This window comes from Mastomys coucha, unplaced genomic scaffold, assembly GCF_008632895.1.
Source record: "Mastomys coucha isolate ucsf_1 unplaced genomic scaffold, UCSF_Mcou_1 pScaffold13, whole genome shotgun sequence".
NCBI classification, from domain to species: domain Eukaryota; kingdom Metazoa; phylum Chordata; class Mammalia; order Rodentia; family Muridae; genus Mastomys; species Mastomys coucha.
In genome coordinates, this window is record NW_022196895.1 from 27,847,582 (window position 1) to 27,866,480 (window position 18,899).

The 18,899-nt window shown below is 43.3% G+C and overlaps 1 protein-coding gene across 2 annotated transcripts in view; it reads left to right on the forward strand.

Moving 5' to 3' along the window:
- Wdr33 (WD repeat domain 33) overlaps positions 1–18,899 on the forward strand; it is a 104,284-nt gene that overhangs the window by 67,308 nt on the left and 18,077 nt on the right. For both annotated transcript variants that reach the window (XM_031365216.1, XM_031365215.1), the window contains 9 exons: positions 7,057–7,183; positions 8,745–8,899; positions 9,013–9,091; positions 10,373–10,483; positions 14,843–14,937; positions 15,461–15,547; positions 15,794–15,933; positions 16,768–16,920; positions 17,186–18,256. In XM_031365216.1, coding sequence (XP_031221076.1) covers positions 7,057–7,183; positions 8,745–8,899; positions 9,013–9,091; positions 10,373–10,483; positions 14,843–14,937; positions 15,461–15,547; positions 15,794–15,933; positions 16,768–16,920; positions 17,186–18,256 — 2,018 coding nt within the window. The remainder of the gene's footprint in view (positions 1–7,056; positions 7,184–8,744; positions 8,900–9,012; positions 9,092–10,372; positions 10,484–14,842; positions 14,938–15,460; positions 15,548–15,793; positions 15,934–16,767; positions 16,921–17,185; positions 18,257–18,899) is intronic.

Consider the following 18,899-nt stretch of genomic DNA (forward strand, 5'->3'; position numbering starts at 1 on the left):
TCACTCTGTAGACCAGGCTGGCCTCGAACTCAGAAATCTGCCTGCCTCTGCCTCCCAAGTGCTGGAGTGCGCCACCACCGCCTGCCACAGAGACTTATAAACAGTATATATTTTAAGATTTTGCAGTTGCACCTCTGGCCTCCCTGCATACCTTCCATGTCTGGTTATAATCTGAATAAATTATAATAATAAATATTATATAAATATAATAAATAAATAATAAATAATAAATTATAATCTGAAAATTTAAATAATCTGGATAAATATTGTTACTTCCTAGTCATCCTAGACTCAGAAACCTTATGCCTGACTTCTTCAAAGGTCTGTCATCTTCTCAAGAGCTTGCCGTATCTGTCACATTCTACTTGCAAACTCTTGTTGGTCCCCTTTATGGTCACAATTCACCATTGATAGACGTTTAAAAACAGATGTGTATGTGCAAGCCAGAGGATAAGGTGTGGGACTTGGCTCCTGTCTTCCAGCATGTGAGATCTGAAAACAGAACTCTGGCTGTAAGGCTCTTGTACCTGCTGCACATCTGTGGTGCCCCTTAAGTGTCTTAAAGGCAGGCTTATTATTGAGCAGTATTTTCCCCTTTGAAAAGAGTTTTAATGCCGCTTTCCAATATTAAGTAGTTGTTAGTCTTAAAATCATTATTCATTACCAAATGTTTTTAGGCTAAGTAGAATACACATTTCTTTCTTTTCACCCCAACCCTCCTAGAGACAGTCTCTCTCTAACTCCTAAACTGTTTTCCAATGATCCTCCTGCCTCAGCCTCTCAAGTTGCGGAATAATAGGTATGAGCCACCACACACAGTTTCTTCTCATATTAACATCATACCAAGAAAAGTGTGCACAAAATTTACCCTGCATTATTTATTTGTAGAACTCCAACATCACACTAAAGGAAACACAAGAATACCTTTAACTTGTTTCCACTATACCAATATAAGTTTCATTTTTTCTTATTTGTTGCTTGTTTGTTTATTTATTTTGATCTCTCTACATAGCTCTGGCTGCCCTAAAATGTAGGCCAAGCTGGCCTCGATCTTCCACCTGCCTCTGCCTCTACTTCCTGAGTCTGTATCTACAGTTGTGTAGCCAGGTTCACTCTTAGAGTCACCCCATGACATTTGTAGTTTGTGAGTGTTGTTTTGTTTGCCTCATTAAGTTAGACGAACATTATTACTGTGTGTGATGTGCTTGTGTGTGAGTGTAGACTTGAATGTGCCACAGTGTGGATGGAGGTCATAGGACAACTTTTGCTAATTGGTTCTCTCCTTTCTCCGTGTGTTCTGAGAATTTAACTCCAGTCATCAGGCTTACACTGCAAACAAGCACTTTTACCTTCTGCTGCACATCCGGTTCCTTGCTTGTGCTCATGAGCCTTTTTTTCTTTTGTTTCTAAAATCTTTCATTTAGGGATAATATATTTTAATTAGGGAACTAGGCAAGTCTTACAGTTCTACTTCAAAAATTTTTATTCAGTGTTTGCTGTTCTAAATAGTACTTTTGATACCATCTCCAAAATGAACCAAGTGTTTTCTGTGGGGGGAGGAGGGAGCTCCTTTTCTGAGACAGAGTCATACTGACTTTGAATTTCTCCACTCAAACGCTTCTGCTTCAGTCTTCCAAATAGCTAGGACTTCAGATGTGTGCTGCTATGCATGGCTGTACTTTGAATTTTAATAAATTACCTAAAATTATTTTTATAGGATAAATCTGTGGTAGTCTTCTGGTGATTATTTTTCACATCACATACTATGTGTGTATGTGTTTGTGTTTGTGTGCACAAGTGTGAGTGTGCGTGTGTGCATGCGTATGAGTGTGTGCATGTGGAGGGAAAATGACGGTTTGCAGGAGTAAGTTCTTTTGTTCTACTGTGTGGGTTCACATCATCAGGCTTGGGGCCAAGCCCCCTTTTACTGCTAAGCTATTCCATTTGTCAGGAAATGGAAAGTTACCACCTTCTTTTTCTCCTGAAGAAGGAAGTGGGAGCAGGCATGCACACTGGCCCTGAGGCAGCCTGGAGGCCGAGAGAGGGGCTTAGCATGGCAATAGAATGAAACACTTTGGTAAAAAAGTCCCCGCCGGCCTCGTTCATTTTTCTTACTTCAACCTCCCTTTTATTTTGTTTACAAATAGGAGCACACACCTTTAATTCCACCCAACACTTGAGAGGCAGAGACAGGTAGATCTCTGAGTTGTACAGAATAAATTCAGAACATCCAGGGCTACACAGAGAAACTCTGTCCCAAAAAACTGTGGGTGTGGGTGTGGGTGTGTACACAATAAATGGCAGGGGCAAGATTGCTGTGTGGTTAAGAGCACATGTTGCACTGGGCAGTGGTGGCGCACACCTTTAATCCAGCACTTGGGAAGCAGAGGCAGGTGGATTTCTGAGTTCGAGGCCAGCCTGGTCTACAGAGTGAGTTCCAGTGAGTTCCAGTCTCGACCCCCCCTCCCCCCAAATAAAAAAGAACACATGCTCTTCAGGGAGTTCTGTGTTCTCAGTATCTACACTGGGCAGCCCCCAACCTTTGACTCCAGCTCCAGGACATCTGATACCCTCTTCTAACTTCCTCATGCACCTGGATACATATGAGATGTACACACATGTATACACACAGATTTTTAAAAAATTAAAGAATATAAAAATAGTATATGCTCCTTTTAAAGATGTCATATCTACTTTCCAGAGGGTGTGTGTGTGTGTGCGCGCGCGTGTGTGTGTGTGCACGTGTGTGTGTGTGTGTGTGTGTGTGTGTGTGTGTATCTACCTTCCACTGTTACTTAGTAAAGTTACTAGGCTTTTTAAATCGAATTTTTTTCTCAATATTGGAGATTCACAAAGTAATATATAGACTGTTACAGATGCACGATTGATCGTAGGGCTAGTAACCCAAATCATCTAAGGGTAAAATTTTCCCACATATAATATGGTAGTAATTGTATACAGTATTTTTTAGTAATTTTGTACACAATATCAGCTTTCATAGTATGGAATTTGGTACTTGTGATATGCTGGTACATAAGCAATTAAATATTGGGTATTTGGGTTAGAGCTAATTCAGTTTACATAGTGAAAAGTCTTGTCTCCCCACTTAACTTGGAGGCAGTATCAGATTCTTGGGTATCTGTGTGTGAGTGTATGGAGTATATTTGTGTGTGTCATTCCTGTCCAGCAAGTGCTGTACCACTGAACCCAGCCAGCTCAGTGTGTATTCTGTTTATACATGCTTTAAGTATTTTTGAGCAGATTTATGTTTTTTTGAACAGATTTATTAATTTTTGGTTTAGTTTTGTTTTTCAAACTCAGTATGTAACCTAGACTGATTTTGAACTTAAGATCCTCCTTCAACCTTCAGAGTGCTGGGATTGCAGGTGGGGTTGCAGGCCTGCTCGCCACCATGTGTGGCCTTGTTTATATTCTCTACTGTTTGTGCCCCCACCCCCACCCAGCTGTGAGGCTACAAATGTTACTTCATGCCTTCTTAAGTAAGTTTTATTTTTAAAATTATGGTTTTATGTGTATTTGTTTTGCCTGCATGTTTAATGTGTCACATTCATGCCTAATGCTCATGAAGAATAGAAGAGAGCATTGGATCTCCTGGAACTATGGCTACAGCGTATTGTCATCAACCACATGGTTACTGGGAATTAAATCCAGGTCCTCTGGAAGCCCAGAACAGCTAGTGTTTTTGTCTAAACATCTTTATTCAGATATACTCCACTGTAATCTAAAAATATGTCTTATTTATATCAATGACCCTTTATTCTAAGTATCAATAGTCCTTTATTCTAATTAGCCAGTGCTCTTAAATGCTGAGCCGACTCCCTGGCCTTGTTTATTTGTGTTCTAAGTATAGTGGAGCTGGGAAGGTGACTCAAAGGGTAAAGTTGTTGCGCAAGCATGAAGACTTGAGTTTGGGAAAAGCTGGGTGTGGTGCCATGTGCCTGTAACTCCAGCACAGTAGTGGTCAGAGGCAGACAGTTCCTGGGGACTCACTCATTTATACCTCCTAGTGTAGCTGAGAGGGTAAGCTCTAGGTCAGTGAGAGACCCTGTCTCAAAAACAAGAAACAAAGAGGAGCAGGGCGATAGAGGCAGCTGGGATACCAACCTCTGTCCTTCACACCCTTACACACAGCCTAAAGCATCAACACAAACTAACACACATAAATACACCCTAAAATGTTTTAATTCAAAAAAATAAAAACAGTAAAGAAAATAGGTGATTACTTACATGAGCCTCAAGTGTCATACAAAGGCTGAAGGATGGCTTGTCTCTTCCCATTCTAGTTCCTGTCTGCTGGGTTCCATTCACACGTCTTCATGCTTATAGAACTGAACAGGGAGGCAAAGCTTTTTGTCCTTTTTTTCATATAGCTCCCCCCCCATATTTGTATATTTGATGTTTGTTTGCTGTAGGGTATCTTCTCACTTCATAGCCCTGGCTGACCTGGAACTCACTATGTAGACCAGGCTGGCTGGGAACTCACAGAGGTCACCTTCCTGTGCCTCTTGAGTGTTGGGATTAAAGGCCTGGCTCCCTGTGTAGTAAGAAGTCAACCTAGAACAGTGCTTGCTCGCATTGCCCCTGGGGCTGGACCTAAGCTGCTGCAGCATGTTCACTTACCCACAAAGCCCTGAGTGCCGTGGTCAAGCCATAATCCCAACAGTGGGAGGCAGAAGCAGGAGGACCAGCAGAGCCTCTGGGGCTAGCTTTTTGAATTTTCCAGTGGTACATTCAGGGATACATTGTGCTGTAGAATCTGTTTAATTTTTTTAGTATAGATGATGACTCAGTACAAGTTAAGTTTTTTGCTTAGGTGAGTATTGTTTTCGTTGTTTTTTGTTTTTTGTTTGTTTTTAATTAACAACAGGGCCTGGAGAGATTATGGCTCAATAGTTAAGAGCACATACTAATCTTATATGGTTGGTTAAAATCCATGCATATACGTGGCTGTGTGTAATATTTTTGGATTCAAATGGCCCCTAGATTTTCATCAGGCAGGTTAGGAGAACCACATGATTTCATTGTTCCCGATCCCTTTTTCTCTCTCTCTCTGTGTGTGTGTGTGTGTGTGTGTGTGTGTGTGTGTGTGTGTGTGTGTGTGTGTTGCTCTTGTCTCTGGGGGCACGCTTGCGCTGTGGGTACATGTGGAGGTCAGAGTCTGTCACTGGGCTCTCCTTGGTCGATCTTTTCCATTGTATTTTTTGAGACAGAATCCCTCCCATATTGAACCTGGAACTCGCTCTTTTGGCTAGATTAGCCAGCTAGCCAGTCTTCCAGGATTGATTTCCTCCTATCTGGGTTGGAGTTACAGTCCACAGTGTGGCCCTAGCTTGTATGTGGGTGCTGGGGATTTGAACTTGGGCACTCTTGCTTTAACAAGAAGCCATCTCCTCAACCCTGTTTTGCTTTGGTTTGTTTGGTACCTTCCTCTCTATGTAGAGGAGGCTAGACTGCCTCTGCCTGGGATTAAAGGCTTATACTACCACAGCACTCGTTCCTAACCCAGTTGATTTTTAGACAGGGTCTTATTTAGCTCTGAATGTCTTTTAACGCGTGCAGCTGAGGCTGGCCCTGAGCCCTGATCTCTGCTTCCACCTGGGTGCCAAGACTGCAGGCATATACCACCATTATATTTTAATGATTTTGTATGTCTTTGTTGGGAAAGTGTGTGGTGTAAATGGTACACATGTAGAGATCAGAAGACAAGTTGTGGGAGTTGTCTCTCTCCACCGTTTGGGTTCCAGGGGTAGACCATGTTAGGCTTAGTGCCAAGGGTCTTTACCCACTGCTTCATTTTGCTGGTCTCCTTCTTTTTCTTAAGATTCAAAGTATAACTGCAGAGCTTCCTTTTCCCTCAAGCCTCAGTTATAAGGTGTGTTCATTGTTAGAAGATAAGAGAAACAATGGCATGTGCAAGAGGAAGCATCGCCTCTCAGCACAGTGTCTTGTACCTTGGTGTGCACATGTGACTTAGGACATTCATGTGTGCCTTTTACGGTGCAGATGGTACAGACTGATTTACATAGAGATAACATATTGTGGACACTGTAGTCACACTGTTGAATCCTCTTTGAATACTGGGCTGTGTGGCAGTTATTTTGGAATATATTTGAACCGTATTTAGGAACACATAAAAACAAACTGCAACAAAAGGAGAATCCTTTTGAACATCCTTTATGATATGTGATTATGAGATCACAGGATCTTGGTACATGCCTCCCACCCTGCCTTTGGTCTGAGATGAGCTAAAACCCATGTGGCATACAAGGCACACACATCTTTTGCCTTCTGAATGAGTGTAGATCATTTCTGATGTCTTGAGACCATCTCTTCCTTCTTAATTCCTTTTTATCTTTGTTCATTCCTCCTTTTCTCTTTTTACATGACATTTCTAAGAGCTGGGTTTGCTTCAGGTGAAGGAGGGCACTGTTTGAGAAGTCCTCACTTTACCCACCTACTGCATTTACCCTGCAAGATACTCTACCATCAATACCCGGCCTTCCCAAAACCATAAACAGTGCTTTGTTCATTCTGAGTTTTCACATTTGTGAGTTTTAGTAATTTGTTTATCAGTCAGACATTACCTGTCCTTCAGTAACCAGCAACAAAAAAGAGGTGGGCTACTGTTACTGCCTTCCTGTTTAGAAAGCTATAGTGCCTAAGCTTGGGTTTAGGACTTTTGATCAGTGCAGACTACCTTGCAGAAGGAACGCTGAAGTGAACAGTACAGGTGGGGTCTTAGAGCTAAAACAATGAGGAATAGCATTAAAATCTTAAAAAGCCTACAGAGTGCACCTTCCAAAACGTCTGGACTGACTGCCCACAGATAGGTGAGCAAGATGCACTTAGTGCTCCCTGTGCTGCAGCATCGGAGGAGAGCTGGCCCTGGGTCCAGCAGACTTCCAAGGCTGCTCAGAGCCTTTCAAACACAAGAGCAAATCAACAGCTGGGTTTCTCTCCCTTTGTCCTATAGAATGGAGCCCTACTTGCAGCTCGTGACCAATGAGGTTCTTGTTCTGACTTGTTTCCCAACAGGTCATGGTGCTGATGTGAAGTGTGTAGACTGGCATCCAACCAAAGGGTTAGTCGTTTCAGGAAGTAAAGATAGCCAGCAGCCAATCAAGTTCTGGGATCCCAAGACTGGGCAGAGTCTTGCAACACTGTAAGTGATAGGAAGGCCTCTGAGGTCCTTGCGGACCAAAGGCAGCCTGTGGTACTTAACTCGAAGCTTACTCGGCTTTCCTGTTTTCCTTTTTTGAAAAAAATATGGTTTGGACACAAGTGGACCTCAATCCTTGGGTGATTTGATTCTGACTTATCTCTAAATTTCTACTGAAAGCAGATGATAGTTGTTCTGCCACTTAAGTTTTACTGGGCTATCCTACAGGGGTGCAGGACGATGAAGAGGTTCTTCCTGCTGTCTGTCTCCATGTCCTCAGAATAGCCCTTGGCACCGGTGGCTTTAGTATCTGTGCCTCTGCCCCGCTTTTCCTAGCTTACTTCAGCTATATGCAGAGATTTCTCTCCTCTCCCTATCCCGTTTCCCTCGCCCCCTCTCTCTTCTACCTCCCTTCCTCACTCACCCCCTCTCTACCTCTCTCCCTTCTCCACTTTTTCTCTCCCTCTTCCCTTTCCCTCTCCTCTGCCCCCCACTTTTTTTTTTGGGAGGGGGTTTTCGAGACAGGGTTTCTCTGTGTAGCCCCGGCTGTCCTGGAACTAACTCTGTAGACCAGGCTGGCCTCGAACTCAGAAATCCGCCTGCCTCTGCCTCCCAAGTGCTGGGATTAAAGGCGTGCGCCACCACTTCCCAGCTGCCCCTCACTTTCTCTTGTCCCTCTCCTCCTTTTTCTCTCTCCTTTCTTTCCCTCCCTCCCTCCTCTTCCCCCTTCCCCTTCCACTTTCCTTTCCCTTCCCTCACACACAATTTAGGATCATGAGTGTGTTCTTTGGGGGCACACGGATACTATATCCTGATCCTAATTGGAAATGAAACATCTACAGCTCAGATTCCTTAAGGGAAGGCTGCCATACAGTACCTTGTGAGCCTTTTGATATAAACATCATGCAAGCCCTAGGATACAGCATTCATTGCCTTTAGTCAAATTAACCCTCTCAGCAACTAAAGTTGTTCCTGCTTCCATACTTTGTCTTAATGAGAGAAACGTCATTGAATCTGATGAACTTAGTGATGATTTTGTGTGTTGTAAGTACTTCCCCTATTTCTAGATGAACCTTTCTGCCCAACAGACTCTCCTTGCTCGTTTAGCTGGATTTTGAGAGCTGTGTTTAGATGCTGGGCTTTATTTTTGTCATCAATAGGGGTTTTATTTTATTTATTGTTCCAGTTTTCCCCCTTCTTTTTCTCTTCCTCCCTTCTTCCCTCTTTCCCTCCCTCCTTTCTTTTTTCCATTTGAGACAGGCTCTTTTTATGTAGCATTGGCTGTTCAGGAACCTTTGCTGACCCATCCTAGACTTGAACTCACAGAGGTCCGCCTTGCTCTTGCTTCCCTTGCTGGGATTAAAGGCATGCACCACCACCATGCCTGGCATAACAAGGGTTTTCAAGGACACTTTTGAATGTGGTCTTGTTGAGTTTTAGTCACATACCTTATAACACCAGGCCACACCTCTTGCCATCTTCACCCATGTGCTTTCAACAAAAAGGACCATGTATATTAACTGATACATCCTGACATGTTTCACCCCTGGTGCTTTGTTTCCAGTCACGCCCATAAAAACACAGTGATGGAAGTGAAATTAAACCTCAATGGCAACTGGCTCCTTACAGCATCTCGTGACCATCTCTGTAAGCTTTTTGATATCCGAAACTTGAAAGAAGAGCTTCAAGTATTCCGAGGTCACAAGAAGGAAGCCACAGGTCAGTGGCTGTGATGTGCTTCTCATCACATGTGTTTTGGGGACCCTCCCCTGTAGCCATCTCACACTGGAACCATTTCACCTTTCTCTGGGACTTTTGTTTTTGTTTTACAGCTGTAGCCTGGCATCCTGTTCATGAAGGACTTTTTGCCAGTGGAGGATCTGATGGCTCTTTGTTATTCTGGCATGTTGGGTATGTACCATTTACTGTGTGGGAAAATGATAATGTTTGTTAACACATGTTCCCACACAGTATGGCAGCAGAGATGTCTTGGCTCTCTTGTACTTGGTGCCTTAGCTAGGGAAATTTTAGTGACTGTGGTGTTTCGAAACCTGACTTCACCGGCGTTCTTCAGAAGCACCTGCACATGGCCATTGCACGTGCCTTGAGCTCCATGTGTGAAGACAGAGCCTTCATGGCAGATTGGAGACTAAGAAACTCAGATGAAGATAAATGATCTTGGGCTAGTGAGATGGCTCAGCAGGTAAAAAGCACTGTTGTACAGCCCGACAACCCGAGCAAGATCTGTTCTTAGAACCCATGGCGGAAGGAGAGAACTGACTCCTGAGAGTTCTCTGTGATGTCCACCTGTGTACCGGGCAGGCTCCTGCTCGAGCACGCGCACGCACACACACACACACAAACACACTGCACACTACAAACACATCATGAACACACATCACACATATGCAGATCATACACATATCCCATACACATATAACACACACCATGTGTATATACACATCAGACACATACCATGTAGACACATACCACACACCACAAACATATCATAAACACACACCACACATCACACATACACAAATACACAAATTACACACATACCACACACACAAAAAACAGACACAAACTCTACACATCTCTTTTTTACACACACACATACACATACACACCTCATGTATACAACATGCACATACACATATTAGTAAATTAAATAAAAATCTGTTTTGAGTTGGCTTCTAAACCATGCACTGTAACTGTCACAATGCTGTGGTGACTATAAGAGGAATGTTTTGTGAAGAATCCTTAAATGTGTATGAGTGTGATCAAAGTTTGCATTTTCCTATATGCAAATGTGTACATTTTTGACTCTGCCCTACAGTTTTCAATTTTGTAAATCAAGCTTGAGGAGAAAAGATAGCACTTGTGTTTTAGATATAAACTGTTATGGAAGAATAAAATAGATTCTATAGTTGAAATAATTTGCAAAGCATTTTATTCTATGATCCTCCTAAGGTTGAGTGAAAGAATCTACTCATGAAAAACTAGTGTAACACACGGCACTGACAAGATTCAAAGTAAACGACGCTGAGAGCTCTTTATTAAGAAGAGAATATACTTTTGTTTCCATGTTTTTGGTGTTCTTTTGCTTTGTTTTTCATTTGTTTCTGTTGTTCTCTTGGTAATTTTGGTTCAACAGTTTTGTTTGGTTTTGTTTTGTTCATGCTGTTGCAGGGTAGAGAAGGAGGTAGGTGGGATGGAGATGGCCCACGAAGGGATGATCTGGAGTTTGGCTTGGCATCCTTTGGGACATATTCTCTGCTCGGGCTCAAATGACCATACCAGGTAAGGAGGTACCATGCTGAAAATAGCAAGAAATGTCTGTACTCCGGGAGTAGCCGGAAATAAATAAGAGTATATGTGTTTACTTTGCACATATACTGGTTTATATTTTGAAACATTTTTATGGGAGACAGTAATACGGGGGGGGGGGGGGGGGGGGGGGTAGCATGCAAAGACATGTGCTTCTTAGTCATACTTCCAAGTGAGTAATCTTTGCTCTTAGTTCTTCCTCTGCTTCCCTGCCCATCTCTTCTGATGCACACAGCTGGATTTCCCTGCCCTGTTTGTTAAAAGGGCTGTCATTTTCCTCTAGTATGTTTTGGGAACCTTTGTCAACAAAGTAAATGGATGTAACCTGGTGGCTTATTTTCTATTCTTTTGTACTGGTCTAAATGTCTGTTTTTATGCCAGCACCATGCCCTTTTGTTAACAGTGGGTCTGTAGTCTAATTTGAGATCAAGTATTGTAATACTTTCTATATTATTCTTTCTGTTAAGAATTCATTTGACTGCCAGGTGCACGCCTTTAATCCCAGCACTTGGGAGGCAGAGGCAGGCAGATTTCTGAGTTTGAGGCCAGCCTGGTCTTCAGAGTGAGTTCCAGGACAGCCATGGCTACACAGAGAAACCCTGTCTCGAAACCCTCCCCCCGCACCCCCCCCAAAATTCATTTGACTAAATTTTTATACAATTGTTATTGGTTTTTATTGTTTCTGTATGAGTTTATGAGTCTTAGAACTTTTTTTCTCCTTTTGAGTTCTGTGTAGACTATCTTTGGAGTTTTGAGGGGATTGGTTTGAATCTGTAAGCCATTTTTGGCATCACAGTGTTATAAAGTCTATCAATCCACTGGCATAGGGATTTCCCCCTACTGTTTTTAACTTTCTTTATTCAGTATTTTAAAGTTTTCATTCCAGAGATCTTTCATCTTTGATTCAGAGTCTCATTTATCCCTGGCTGCTCTTGAACTCACTATGTAGCCAAAGAAGCCTTAAACTTCTGATCCTGCCTCATCTCCTAGGTACTTAGATTATAGATATGGCAGCCATGTCTGCTTTCTTTGTTTTGTTTTGTTTTAATTTTTTGAAGTTGTTTTAATTTTTTTTATTTTTAGTTTTTTCTCAGAAAGTTTAGTATTGGTATATAGAAATCCTCCTACTTGAGAGGGTTGCTTTTGTATTGTTTTACTTCATTTAAAATGTTTAATTGCTTTAAGAATTTTCTGGTAGAGTCTATAGGCATCTTTTAACTGCAGGATCATGTCTTCAACCAATAGGAATAATTGGACTTTTTCTAATAGAAAGTTAATAATTGAACTTTTTTATTTCTGTCACTTTTTTTTTTTTTTTGTTTTTTTATGTTTTTCGAGACAGGTTTTCTCTGTGTAGCCCAGGCTGTTCTGGAACTCACTCTGTAGACCAGGCTCGCCTCGAACTCAGAAATTCACCTACCTCTGCTTCCACCTCCCAAATTCTGGGATTAAAGGCGTGTGCCACCACTGCCCAAGTTTCTGTCACTCTTATTTCATCCTCTTTTGTAATGTTCTAGCTAAGATTTGATAACTATTTGAATAAAAGGGGAGGGAATGGCTATCTGGATCTCATTGTGGATTTTAGGAAAAATACTTTCTTTCAGTTTGTCAAATAGTCTTTATTATATATAGCATTCCTTCTATTTATTTTTGTTTGTTTGTTTTTTGAGACACGGTTTCTCTGTATAAAAAGCCCTGGCTGTCCTGGACATACTTTGTAGGCCAGGCTGCTTCCCTGCCTCTGCTTCCCTAGTGCTGGGACTAAAGGCACCACACCCAGCTTCCTTCTCTTCTTCCTTCAGGGCTTTATCATGAAGTGATAGTGAACTTTGTCAGAGGTCTTTTCCACATCTATTTATGATCATGTGGTTTCTGTCTTTAATCTTACTTATATATTGTATTGCATGTATTGATTTATATATATATACATATTGAATTAATCTTATATCCCTGGGATGAAACTAGTGTGGATATTGTCCTAGTTTGCTTTTCTGTTGCTATAATAAACATGACTGAAAACAACTTGGAGAAGAAAGGGACTGGGACTGGGAGCACAGACCGTGGAGCACGCTGCTCACTTTCTTGCTCCCAGTTCATGTTCAGCTTCCTTTACCATATAGCTCATCTACCTGAGGATGATACTGCCCACCACGGGCTTGGCCCTCAGAGAATGCCCCACAGACATGTTTACAGGCCAGTCTAATAGACGCAATTCTTCAATTGAAGTTGTTTCTTCCCAGGTGTGTCTAGGTTTGTGTCGTTGACAATTGAAGCTATCTATTTGGCATAGAGTTTATTTTTAGGGAGTGAAGAATTTCATTTCCTTCTTCTTGGATTTCAGAGCTGCTAATGAGCGGATTTCAGTGAGATAATGTATTAATTAGCTAATTACAGACCATGACCAAAGCTAACTTAAGGAAGGAAGCTAGTTTACTTTGGCTTATAATTCCAGAGGGATAGGAGCCCATCATGGCAGGGCAGAGCCATGGGAGCAAGTGACAGGAGCAGGAAGCCTAAAGGTCACATGCTCAACAGTAGGCATGAAGCAGAAAGGGGTCTGAAAGGAAGGCAACGCTATGTGTGTAACTCCAGTGGCACACTTCTTTCAGCGAAGCTGCACTACCTAAACTTCCCCAAGTAGTGCAGCCAGCTGTGGACCAAGTAGTCAAATTCCAGAGCCTGTGGGGACCGTACCTTGTTCAAACCACCTCGGGCCACATGGAAATTGTCATTGGCAAAGTGTTTGAGTGACCTCCTTTAGATGTATTATGTGTTTTTGTGTTAATTGGAATCAAGTGATTTTTCTTGCACCCAAATGAATAAATAAAAAGGAAATAGGAAATAATATGACATCAGTCAGTATTGCTTCCTAATTGGGTTGACCATTGTGTCCCCCACCCTTTGGTTGTTGTGTTGTGTGGTGGTGTTTTGTTTTGCTTTGTAGCTGGCTTTGCTGGTAGAAAGAGAGCTGCTGGTCTCAGTAATTCAAACAGGTTAGATCCTTGCTGATCAGAATTTCTCTGGGTATGTCTGTAATCCCAGCACTCCAGGAGGCACAGGCAGGTGGACTTCTGAGTTTGGGGCCAAGCCAACCAGGGCTACACAGGGAGACCTCGTTATACAATAACAACAGCAAAACCAAAACCACAGAAGAGTTTCTGTGTTTGATTGCACTCTCTGTAGGAGGTTCTCGGTCTGAGACATTTCTCATTCTGCTCCACCTGCCAGTCACCCTGTCTGGTTCATGAGATCGTACTTTCCACACCAGGACTTCTGGGTTTGAGGTTTGTAGGGAGCATGGGCAGCGTACCCATGCTTGTCTTTACATTTCTTGTGGGGTGTTTTCTTCCAAATACTGCTGCATTTTTTGCCAGTGTTCAGCAGTGTGGGAGTATTGCGACTGTTGGCTGCATTGTGCCAGACTGGGGACAGGTCTCATGTTTCCTTCCATGTTGTGGCTGGACTAGGCAGGGGTTGGGTTGATGCCTTTTGTGTATTCTTGAGCTCGGTGTGAATCGCAAGTTTAGGTTCCCGCACTAGACTTGAGCTGCAGTCTCCACAACCCACTGCTGTCCTCTGGGAGTGCCTGTCCATAACATAAGCACCCCCTGGTCACAGCTTTGTAGTCCACTCATTGTCTGTCCTGTGACGTCATGCTCAGGAAGGGTTAGTCTATTCCTGGCACTGGCTGCTGACCCAGGCTGGGCAGCAGTGTGGCCCAGAGCTAGTTGGCAGCTATTACTGGTGTTCTCTCATGTGGAGGACTTTGGACGTCTCACCTGAGTTTATTTCTTTTTTACTTCCTATCCCTTCTTTTCCAGCACTTTCTAGCCATTTTACCATTCTCTTTGTATTTCTGATGTTTTTGTTTTCTTTCTCTGAGTGTACTCATCTCCCTGCCCCACTCCTCTCTCTTTAAACAAGAGTCATGGAACCCAGGCCAGGCTAGACTCCAGCTTGCTATGTAGCTGAAAATGACTTTGAGCTCCTGCTCCTCCAGCATGCGCCTCTAGAGTGCCAGGGTTACAAGGGAGTCCCGTTATTCACAGCCCACGTCTGTTATTTCTTGTCTGGAATCTTTGCCTTCACTGAGTTACAACTTCTAATCTGCCATTTTTGTTGTGATTGATAAAAGGTTATTATAAATAAAGAGATGGAGTATTGAACATTAATTTTTGTGGTTTAAATTTTGTTTTACCTTTTGATTTAAAATGTTCTTTCCACAATTAAAATACTTAAAAGAATGACATAGTGAAGACTTGATGTGAGCTGTTGTGCCCAGAGAAAACTTGAAGCCATGTTCCCTTTCTCCCTTTACTTCTCCTTCATCAGCAAATTCTGGACTCGAAACCGACCAGGTGATAAAATGCGAGATCGATATAATCTGAACCTTTTGCCTGGCATGTCAGAAGATGGAGTAGAGTATGGTAAGATCTGCAGATTTCTCCCTTGAAGTCTCATGATAGCCCGTTATAAACATTAAGTTTTGAGACTTGTACAAACTAATCTGGGGCAAGGGACATAACTAAGTAAGTGATCCAGTACTCTCTTAGCAGGCTTGATGCTCTCTTCTCAATCCTAACACCAAATAATTTAGGGCTTTTTGGCCTCAGAGATCTGTCTTGCTTCTGGCTTTGAGGATTTATACCAGCTCACCCAGCTGCGTTTTCTTTCATTTGTTTGGGCTTGGTTGAAGCTATTTATTTGTTTATTTATTTATGGCTTTTTTGGAGGACAGGGCCTCACTATGTTCTTGGCTGATGTAATTTGCCGTTGCTATATAGTTTATGCTGGTCTTGAACTCGTGGAGATCCTCCTACTTGTATCATGTGAATGCTGTAATTAAAGGCATGTGCTCCTGCACCCAGTAATATTACTTACGTTAATAAAGCATCGTTTTATAGGAACCACTATGCAGGTCTCTGTTGATCATGGGTGTATTATTTGTAGATGACCTGGAACCTAATAGCCTGGCAGTGATCCCAGGGATGGGAATACCAGAACAGCTGAAGTTAGCAATGGAGCAGGAACAGATGGGTAAGGCCAGCTACATTTACGCATTTAATTTCTATAAGTTTTCGTAGACCTCTGTCTTATTTTCATGATTAATTAACTTGTTAATAAATCATGTTGAAATGCTCACATGGTTTATGTTGAGAATTGTGAATGAAAATGATTAAAACAATGTAATGTTTAAAAATTATGTTTCCAACAATTGGTTCATTTCATAAGTGGCTATGTTTTTTTGTTTAAGGAAGTAACTAGTTCTTTGTATGGTTTCAGGGAAAGATGAATCAAATGAAATTGAAATGACAATTCCAGGCTTGGATTGGGGAATGGAGGAAGTCATGCAAAAGGATCAGAAAAAAGTTCCTCAGAAGAAAGTCCCTTATGCAAAGCCCATTCCCGCTCAGTTCCAGCAGGTCAGTCAGTGGCAGGGACCGCCTCATCCTCGCTTCAAGACGGGGCCTGGTTCCTTCAGCGGATGCTCAGAAACAGTCGTCTTTGGATAGTCAAAGCCAGCCCTTTCGGTGCTGTCTTCCCACGCTCTTCTCTTTAGACGTACATACCGCTGGCTGCCATAAAATTAAATGCAGTGGGGCATCGGCTTTCCCTATGTCTTCTTCTATTGTTGCTTCATTTTAGTCATTTATGTTGTCAGAGGGAAGAGAACAAGTCAGCAGGCAGAGTCTGTTGGCTGTCTTATGTTGTCTGTCTTCTGCTTCATTACTATAAATACTCATTGGAATTCTTGATAACTGTAATATCTAGCAATATTTCAGTCAGCTTTCTGACGCTGTCACACATAGCCAAGTTAACAGGTGAAGTTGAGAGGGAAGTCTGTTTGGCTCATGGCCTCAGAAAGTCAGTGGTTGCTTGGCTTTGTCCCTTTGGTCTGTAGCATGAGAGAGCAGAACACGTCTCGGGACCCCTTCAAGGGCACAACCCCAAGTTCTGGCTCACTCCTTCCAGCCTCTCCTCTTAGAGCTTCACTTCCTCCCTGAGTGTCCCTACCTGAGGACCAAGCCTTCAACATATGACCTTTTGTGGATACCAAATTATAACATGTAGCTTTCATAAGTTTAGAAACTTGTAATTCCTAATATACCTAGCCCACTTTATTCTTAAATCACAAAGAAGCCGCCCTAGAGGCCCTAGAGGTTCAGCCATGCAGATGACGACACTGGAGAATTTTTTTCAACTTATCATAATTTTTATGCTTCTGTAAAATTTAATTTTTTCTCTTTCTCCCTAAGGCCTGGATGCAAAATAAAGTTCCAATTCCTGCTCCAAATGAGGTGTTGAATGACAGGAAAGAAGATATTAAGTTAGAAGAGAAGAAAAAAACACAAGCAGAAATTGAGCAAGAAATGGCCACATTACAGTATACCAATCCGCAACTTTTAGAGGTGTGTGAGCCAAGAAAGTCGGCACAGCATCTTTGATTGATGATCTTTCTACTCCCTTCATTGTTGTTCGTAAATGGTGCTTTCTTATTTTGTACGTGCGTGTGCATGTGCGTGCGTGCGTGCGTGCGTGCGTGCGTGCGTGTGTGTGTGTGTGCGCGCGCGCGTGTGTGCACGCATGGATGTCAGAAGGTAATGCAGCAGTGTTCTTTGAGGGCTCTAGCTTATTTTATTTATTCTGTGCACTGATTTTTTCCCCCCTTTTCAGCAACTTAAAATCGAAAGGCTTGCACAGAAACAGGCCGATCAGATCCAGCCTCCTCCCTCGTCTGGTACCCCGCTCCTCGGACCTCAGCCCTTTTCTGGTCAAGGTCCAATATCTCAGATTCCTCAAGGTTTTCAGCAGCCTCATCCATCTCAGCAGATGCCATTGGTGGCTCAAATGGGGCCTCCAGGTCCGCAGGGCCAGTTCAGAGCCCCTGGACCCCAGGGACAAATGGGACCACAAGGCCCTCCAATGCATCAAGGAGGTGGAGGGCCACAAGGATTCATGGGACCACAAGGACCCCAGGGCCCTCCCCAGGGAATGCCACGGCCTCAAGACATGCACGGTCCGCAAGGAATGCAGAGGCACCCTGGACCTCATGGCCCTTTGGGTCCTCAAGGGCCACCTGGACCTCAAGGTAGTTCTGGTCCTCCAGGCCATATGGGTCCTCAGGGCCCACCAGGACCACAGGGCCACATGGGCCCCCAAGGCCCACCTGCACCTCAGGGTCACATGGGCCCTCAGGGTCCTCCTGGTTCTCAAGGAATGCAGGGACCACCTGGTCCAAGAGGAATGCAAGGACCTCCTCACCCTCACGGTATACAGGGTGGGCCAGCATCTCAAGGGATCCAGGGACCTCTGATGGGACTGAATCCAAGAGGCATGCAGGGGCCTCCGGGACCTCGGGAGAATCAGGGTCCTGCTCCTCAAGGGATAATGATTGGCCACCCACCTCAAGAGATGAGAGGACCACATCCTCCAAGTGGATTGCTGGGACATGGCCCTCAGGAAATGAGAGGTCCTCAGGAGATGCGCGGCATGCAGGGGCCTCCACCACAGGGGTCAATGTTGGGCCCTCCACAGGAACTTCGAGGACCCTCAGGTTCACAAGGGCAGCAGGGCCCACCCCAGGGCTCTTTGGGACCTCCACCCCAAGGTGGCATGCAAGGACCCCCTGGACCTCAGGGACAGCAGAACCCGGCAAGAGGGCCACATCCATCTCAAGGGCCAATAGCATTCCAGCAGCAGAAAGCGCCTCTGCTCGGTGATGGGCCCCGGGCCCCCTTCAATCAGGTATCATTCTTTCCCAGCTTGTACATATTAACACATGTAGACTACTGATAAGGATGTGGAAAAGCTTTCCAGCTGGGTTTGACTGCTCCTTAAGTATCAGTGCAGGCTTATAACAGTGGTGGTCTGCCTGGAAGAACATGGTGAGGCCAAAATGGAGAGCTAATCACACCATCAGGTGGATAGAATTTCATGTGTCTTTACACATTATTATTCTTCACAGAGATTCTCAGTGGCATGCAGTTCCTTGTGCCAGGGCTCCCTAAGAAGGTACCACGCTCTAAGGAGGGAGCATGCTAGATTGTGAACAGTTCCACAACTGTCATAGTCTCTTTTGTGGACTTTTTTAGCCTGATTGTTCCATGGGTTGGCAAGTAACAAACTGGCCTTTAACATTTCTATCCACTTCCCTTTAAGGTATTTTAAAAATCTTATTTATTTATTTATTTATTTATTTATGTATTTATTTATTTTTGCATGTGTGTGTACTGTGTGCCCATGGCAATTATATGGGGGTCAGAGGACTATTTGTAGAAATTGATTCTGTCCTACCAATTGGACCTCAGGACTCTAATTCAGATACCTCTGAATCACTCCACTAGTTGTTTATAAATAAGTTACATTTTATCTATATCTGTTTATGGTC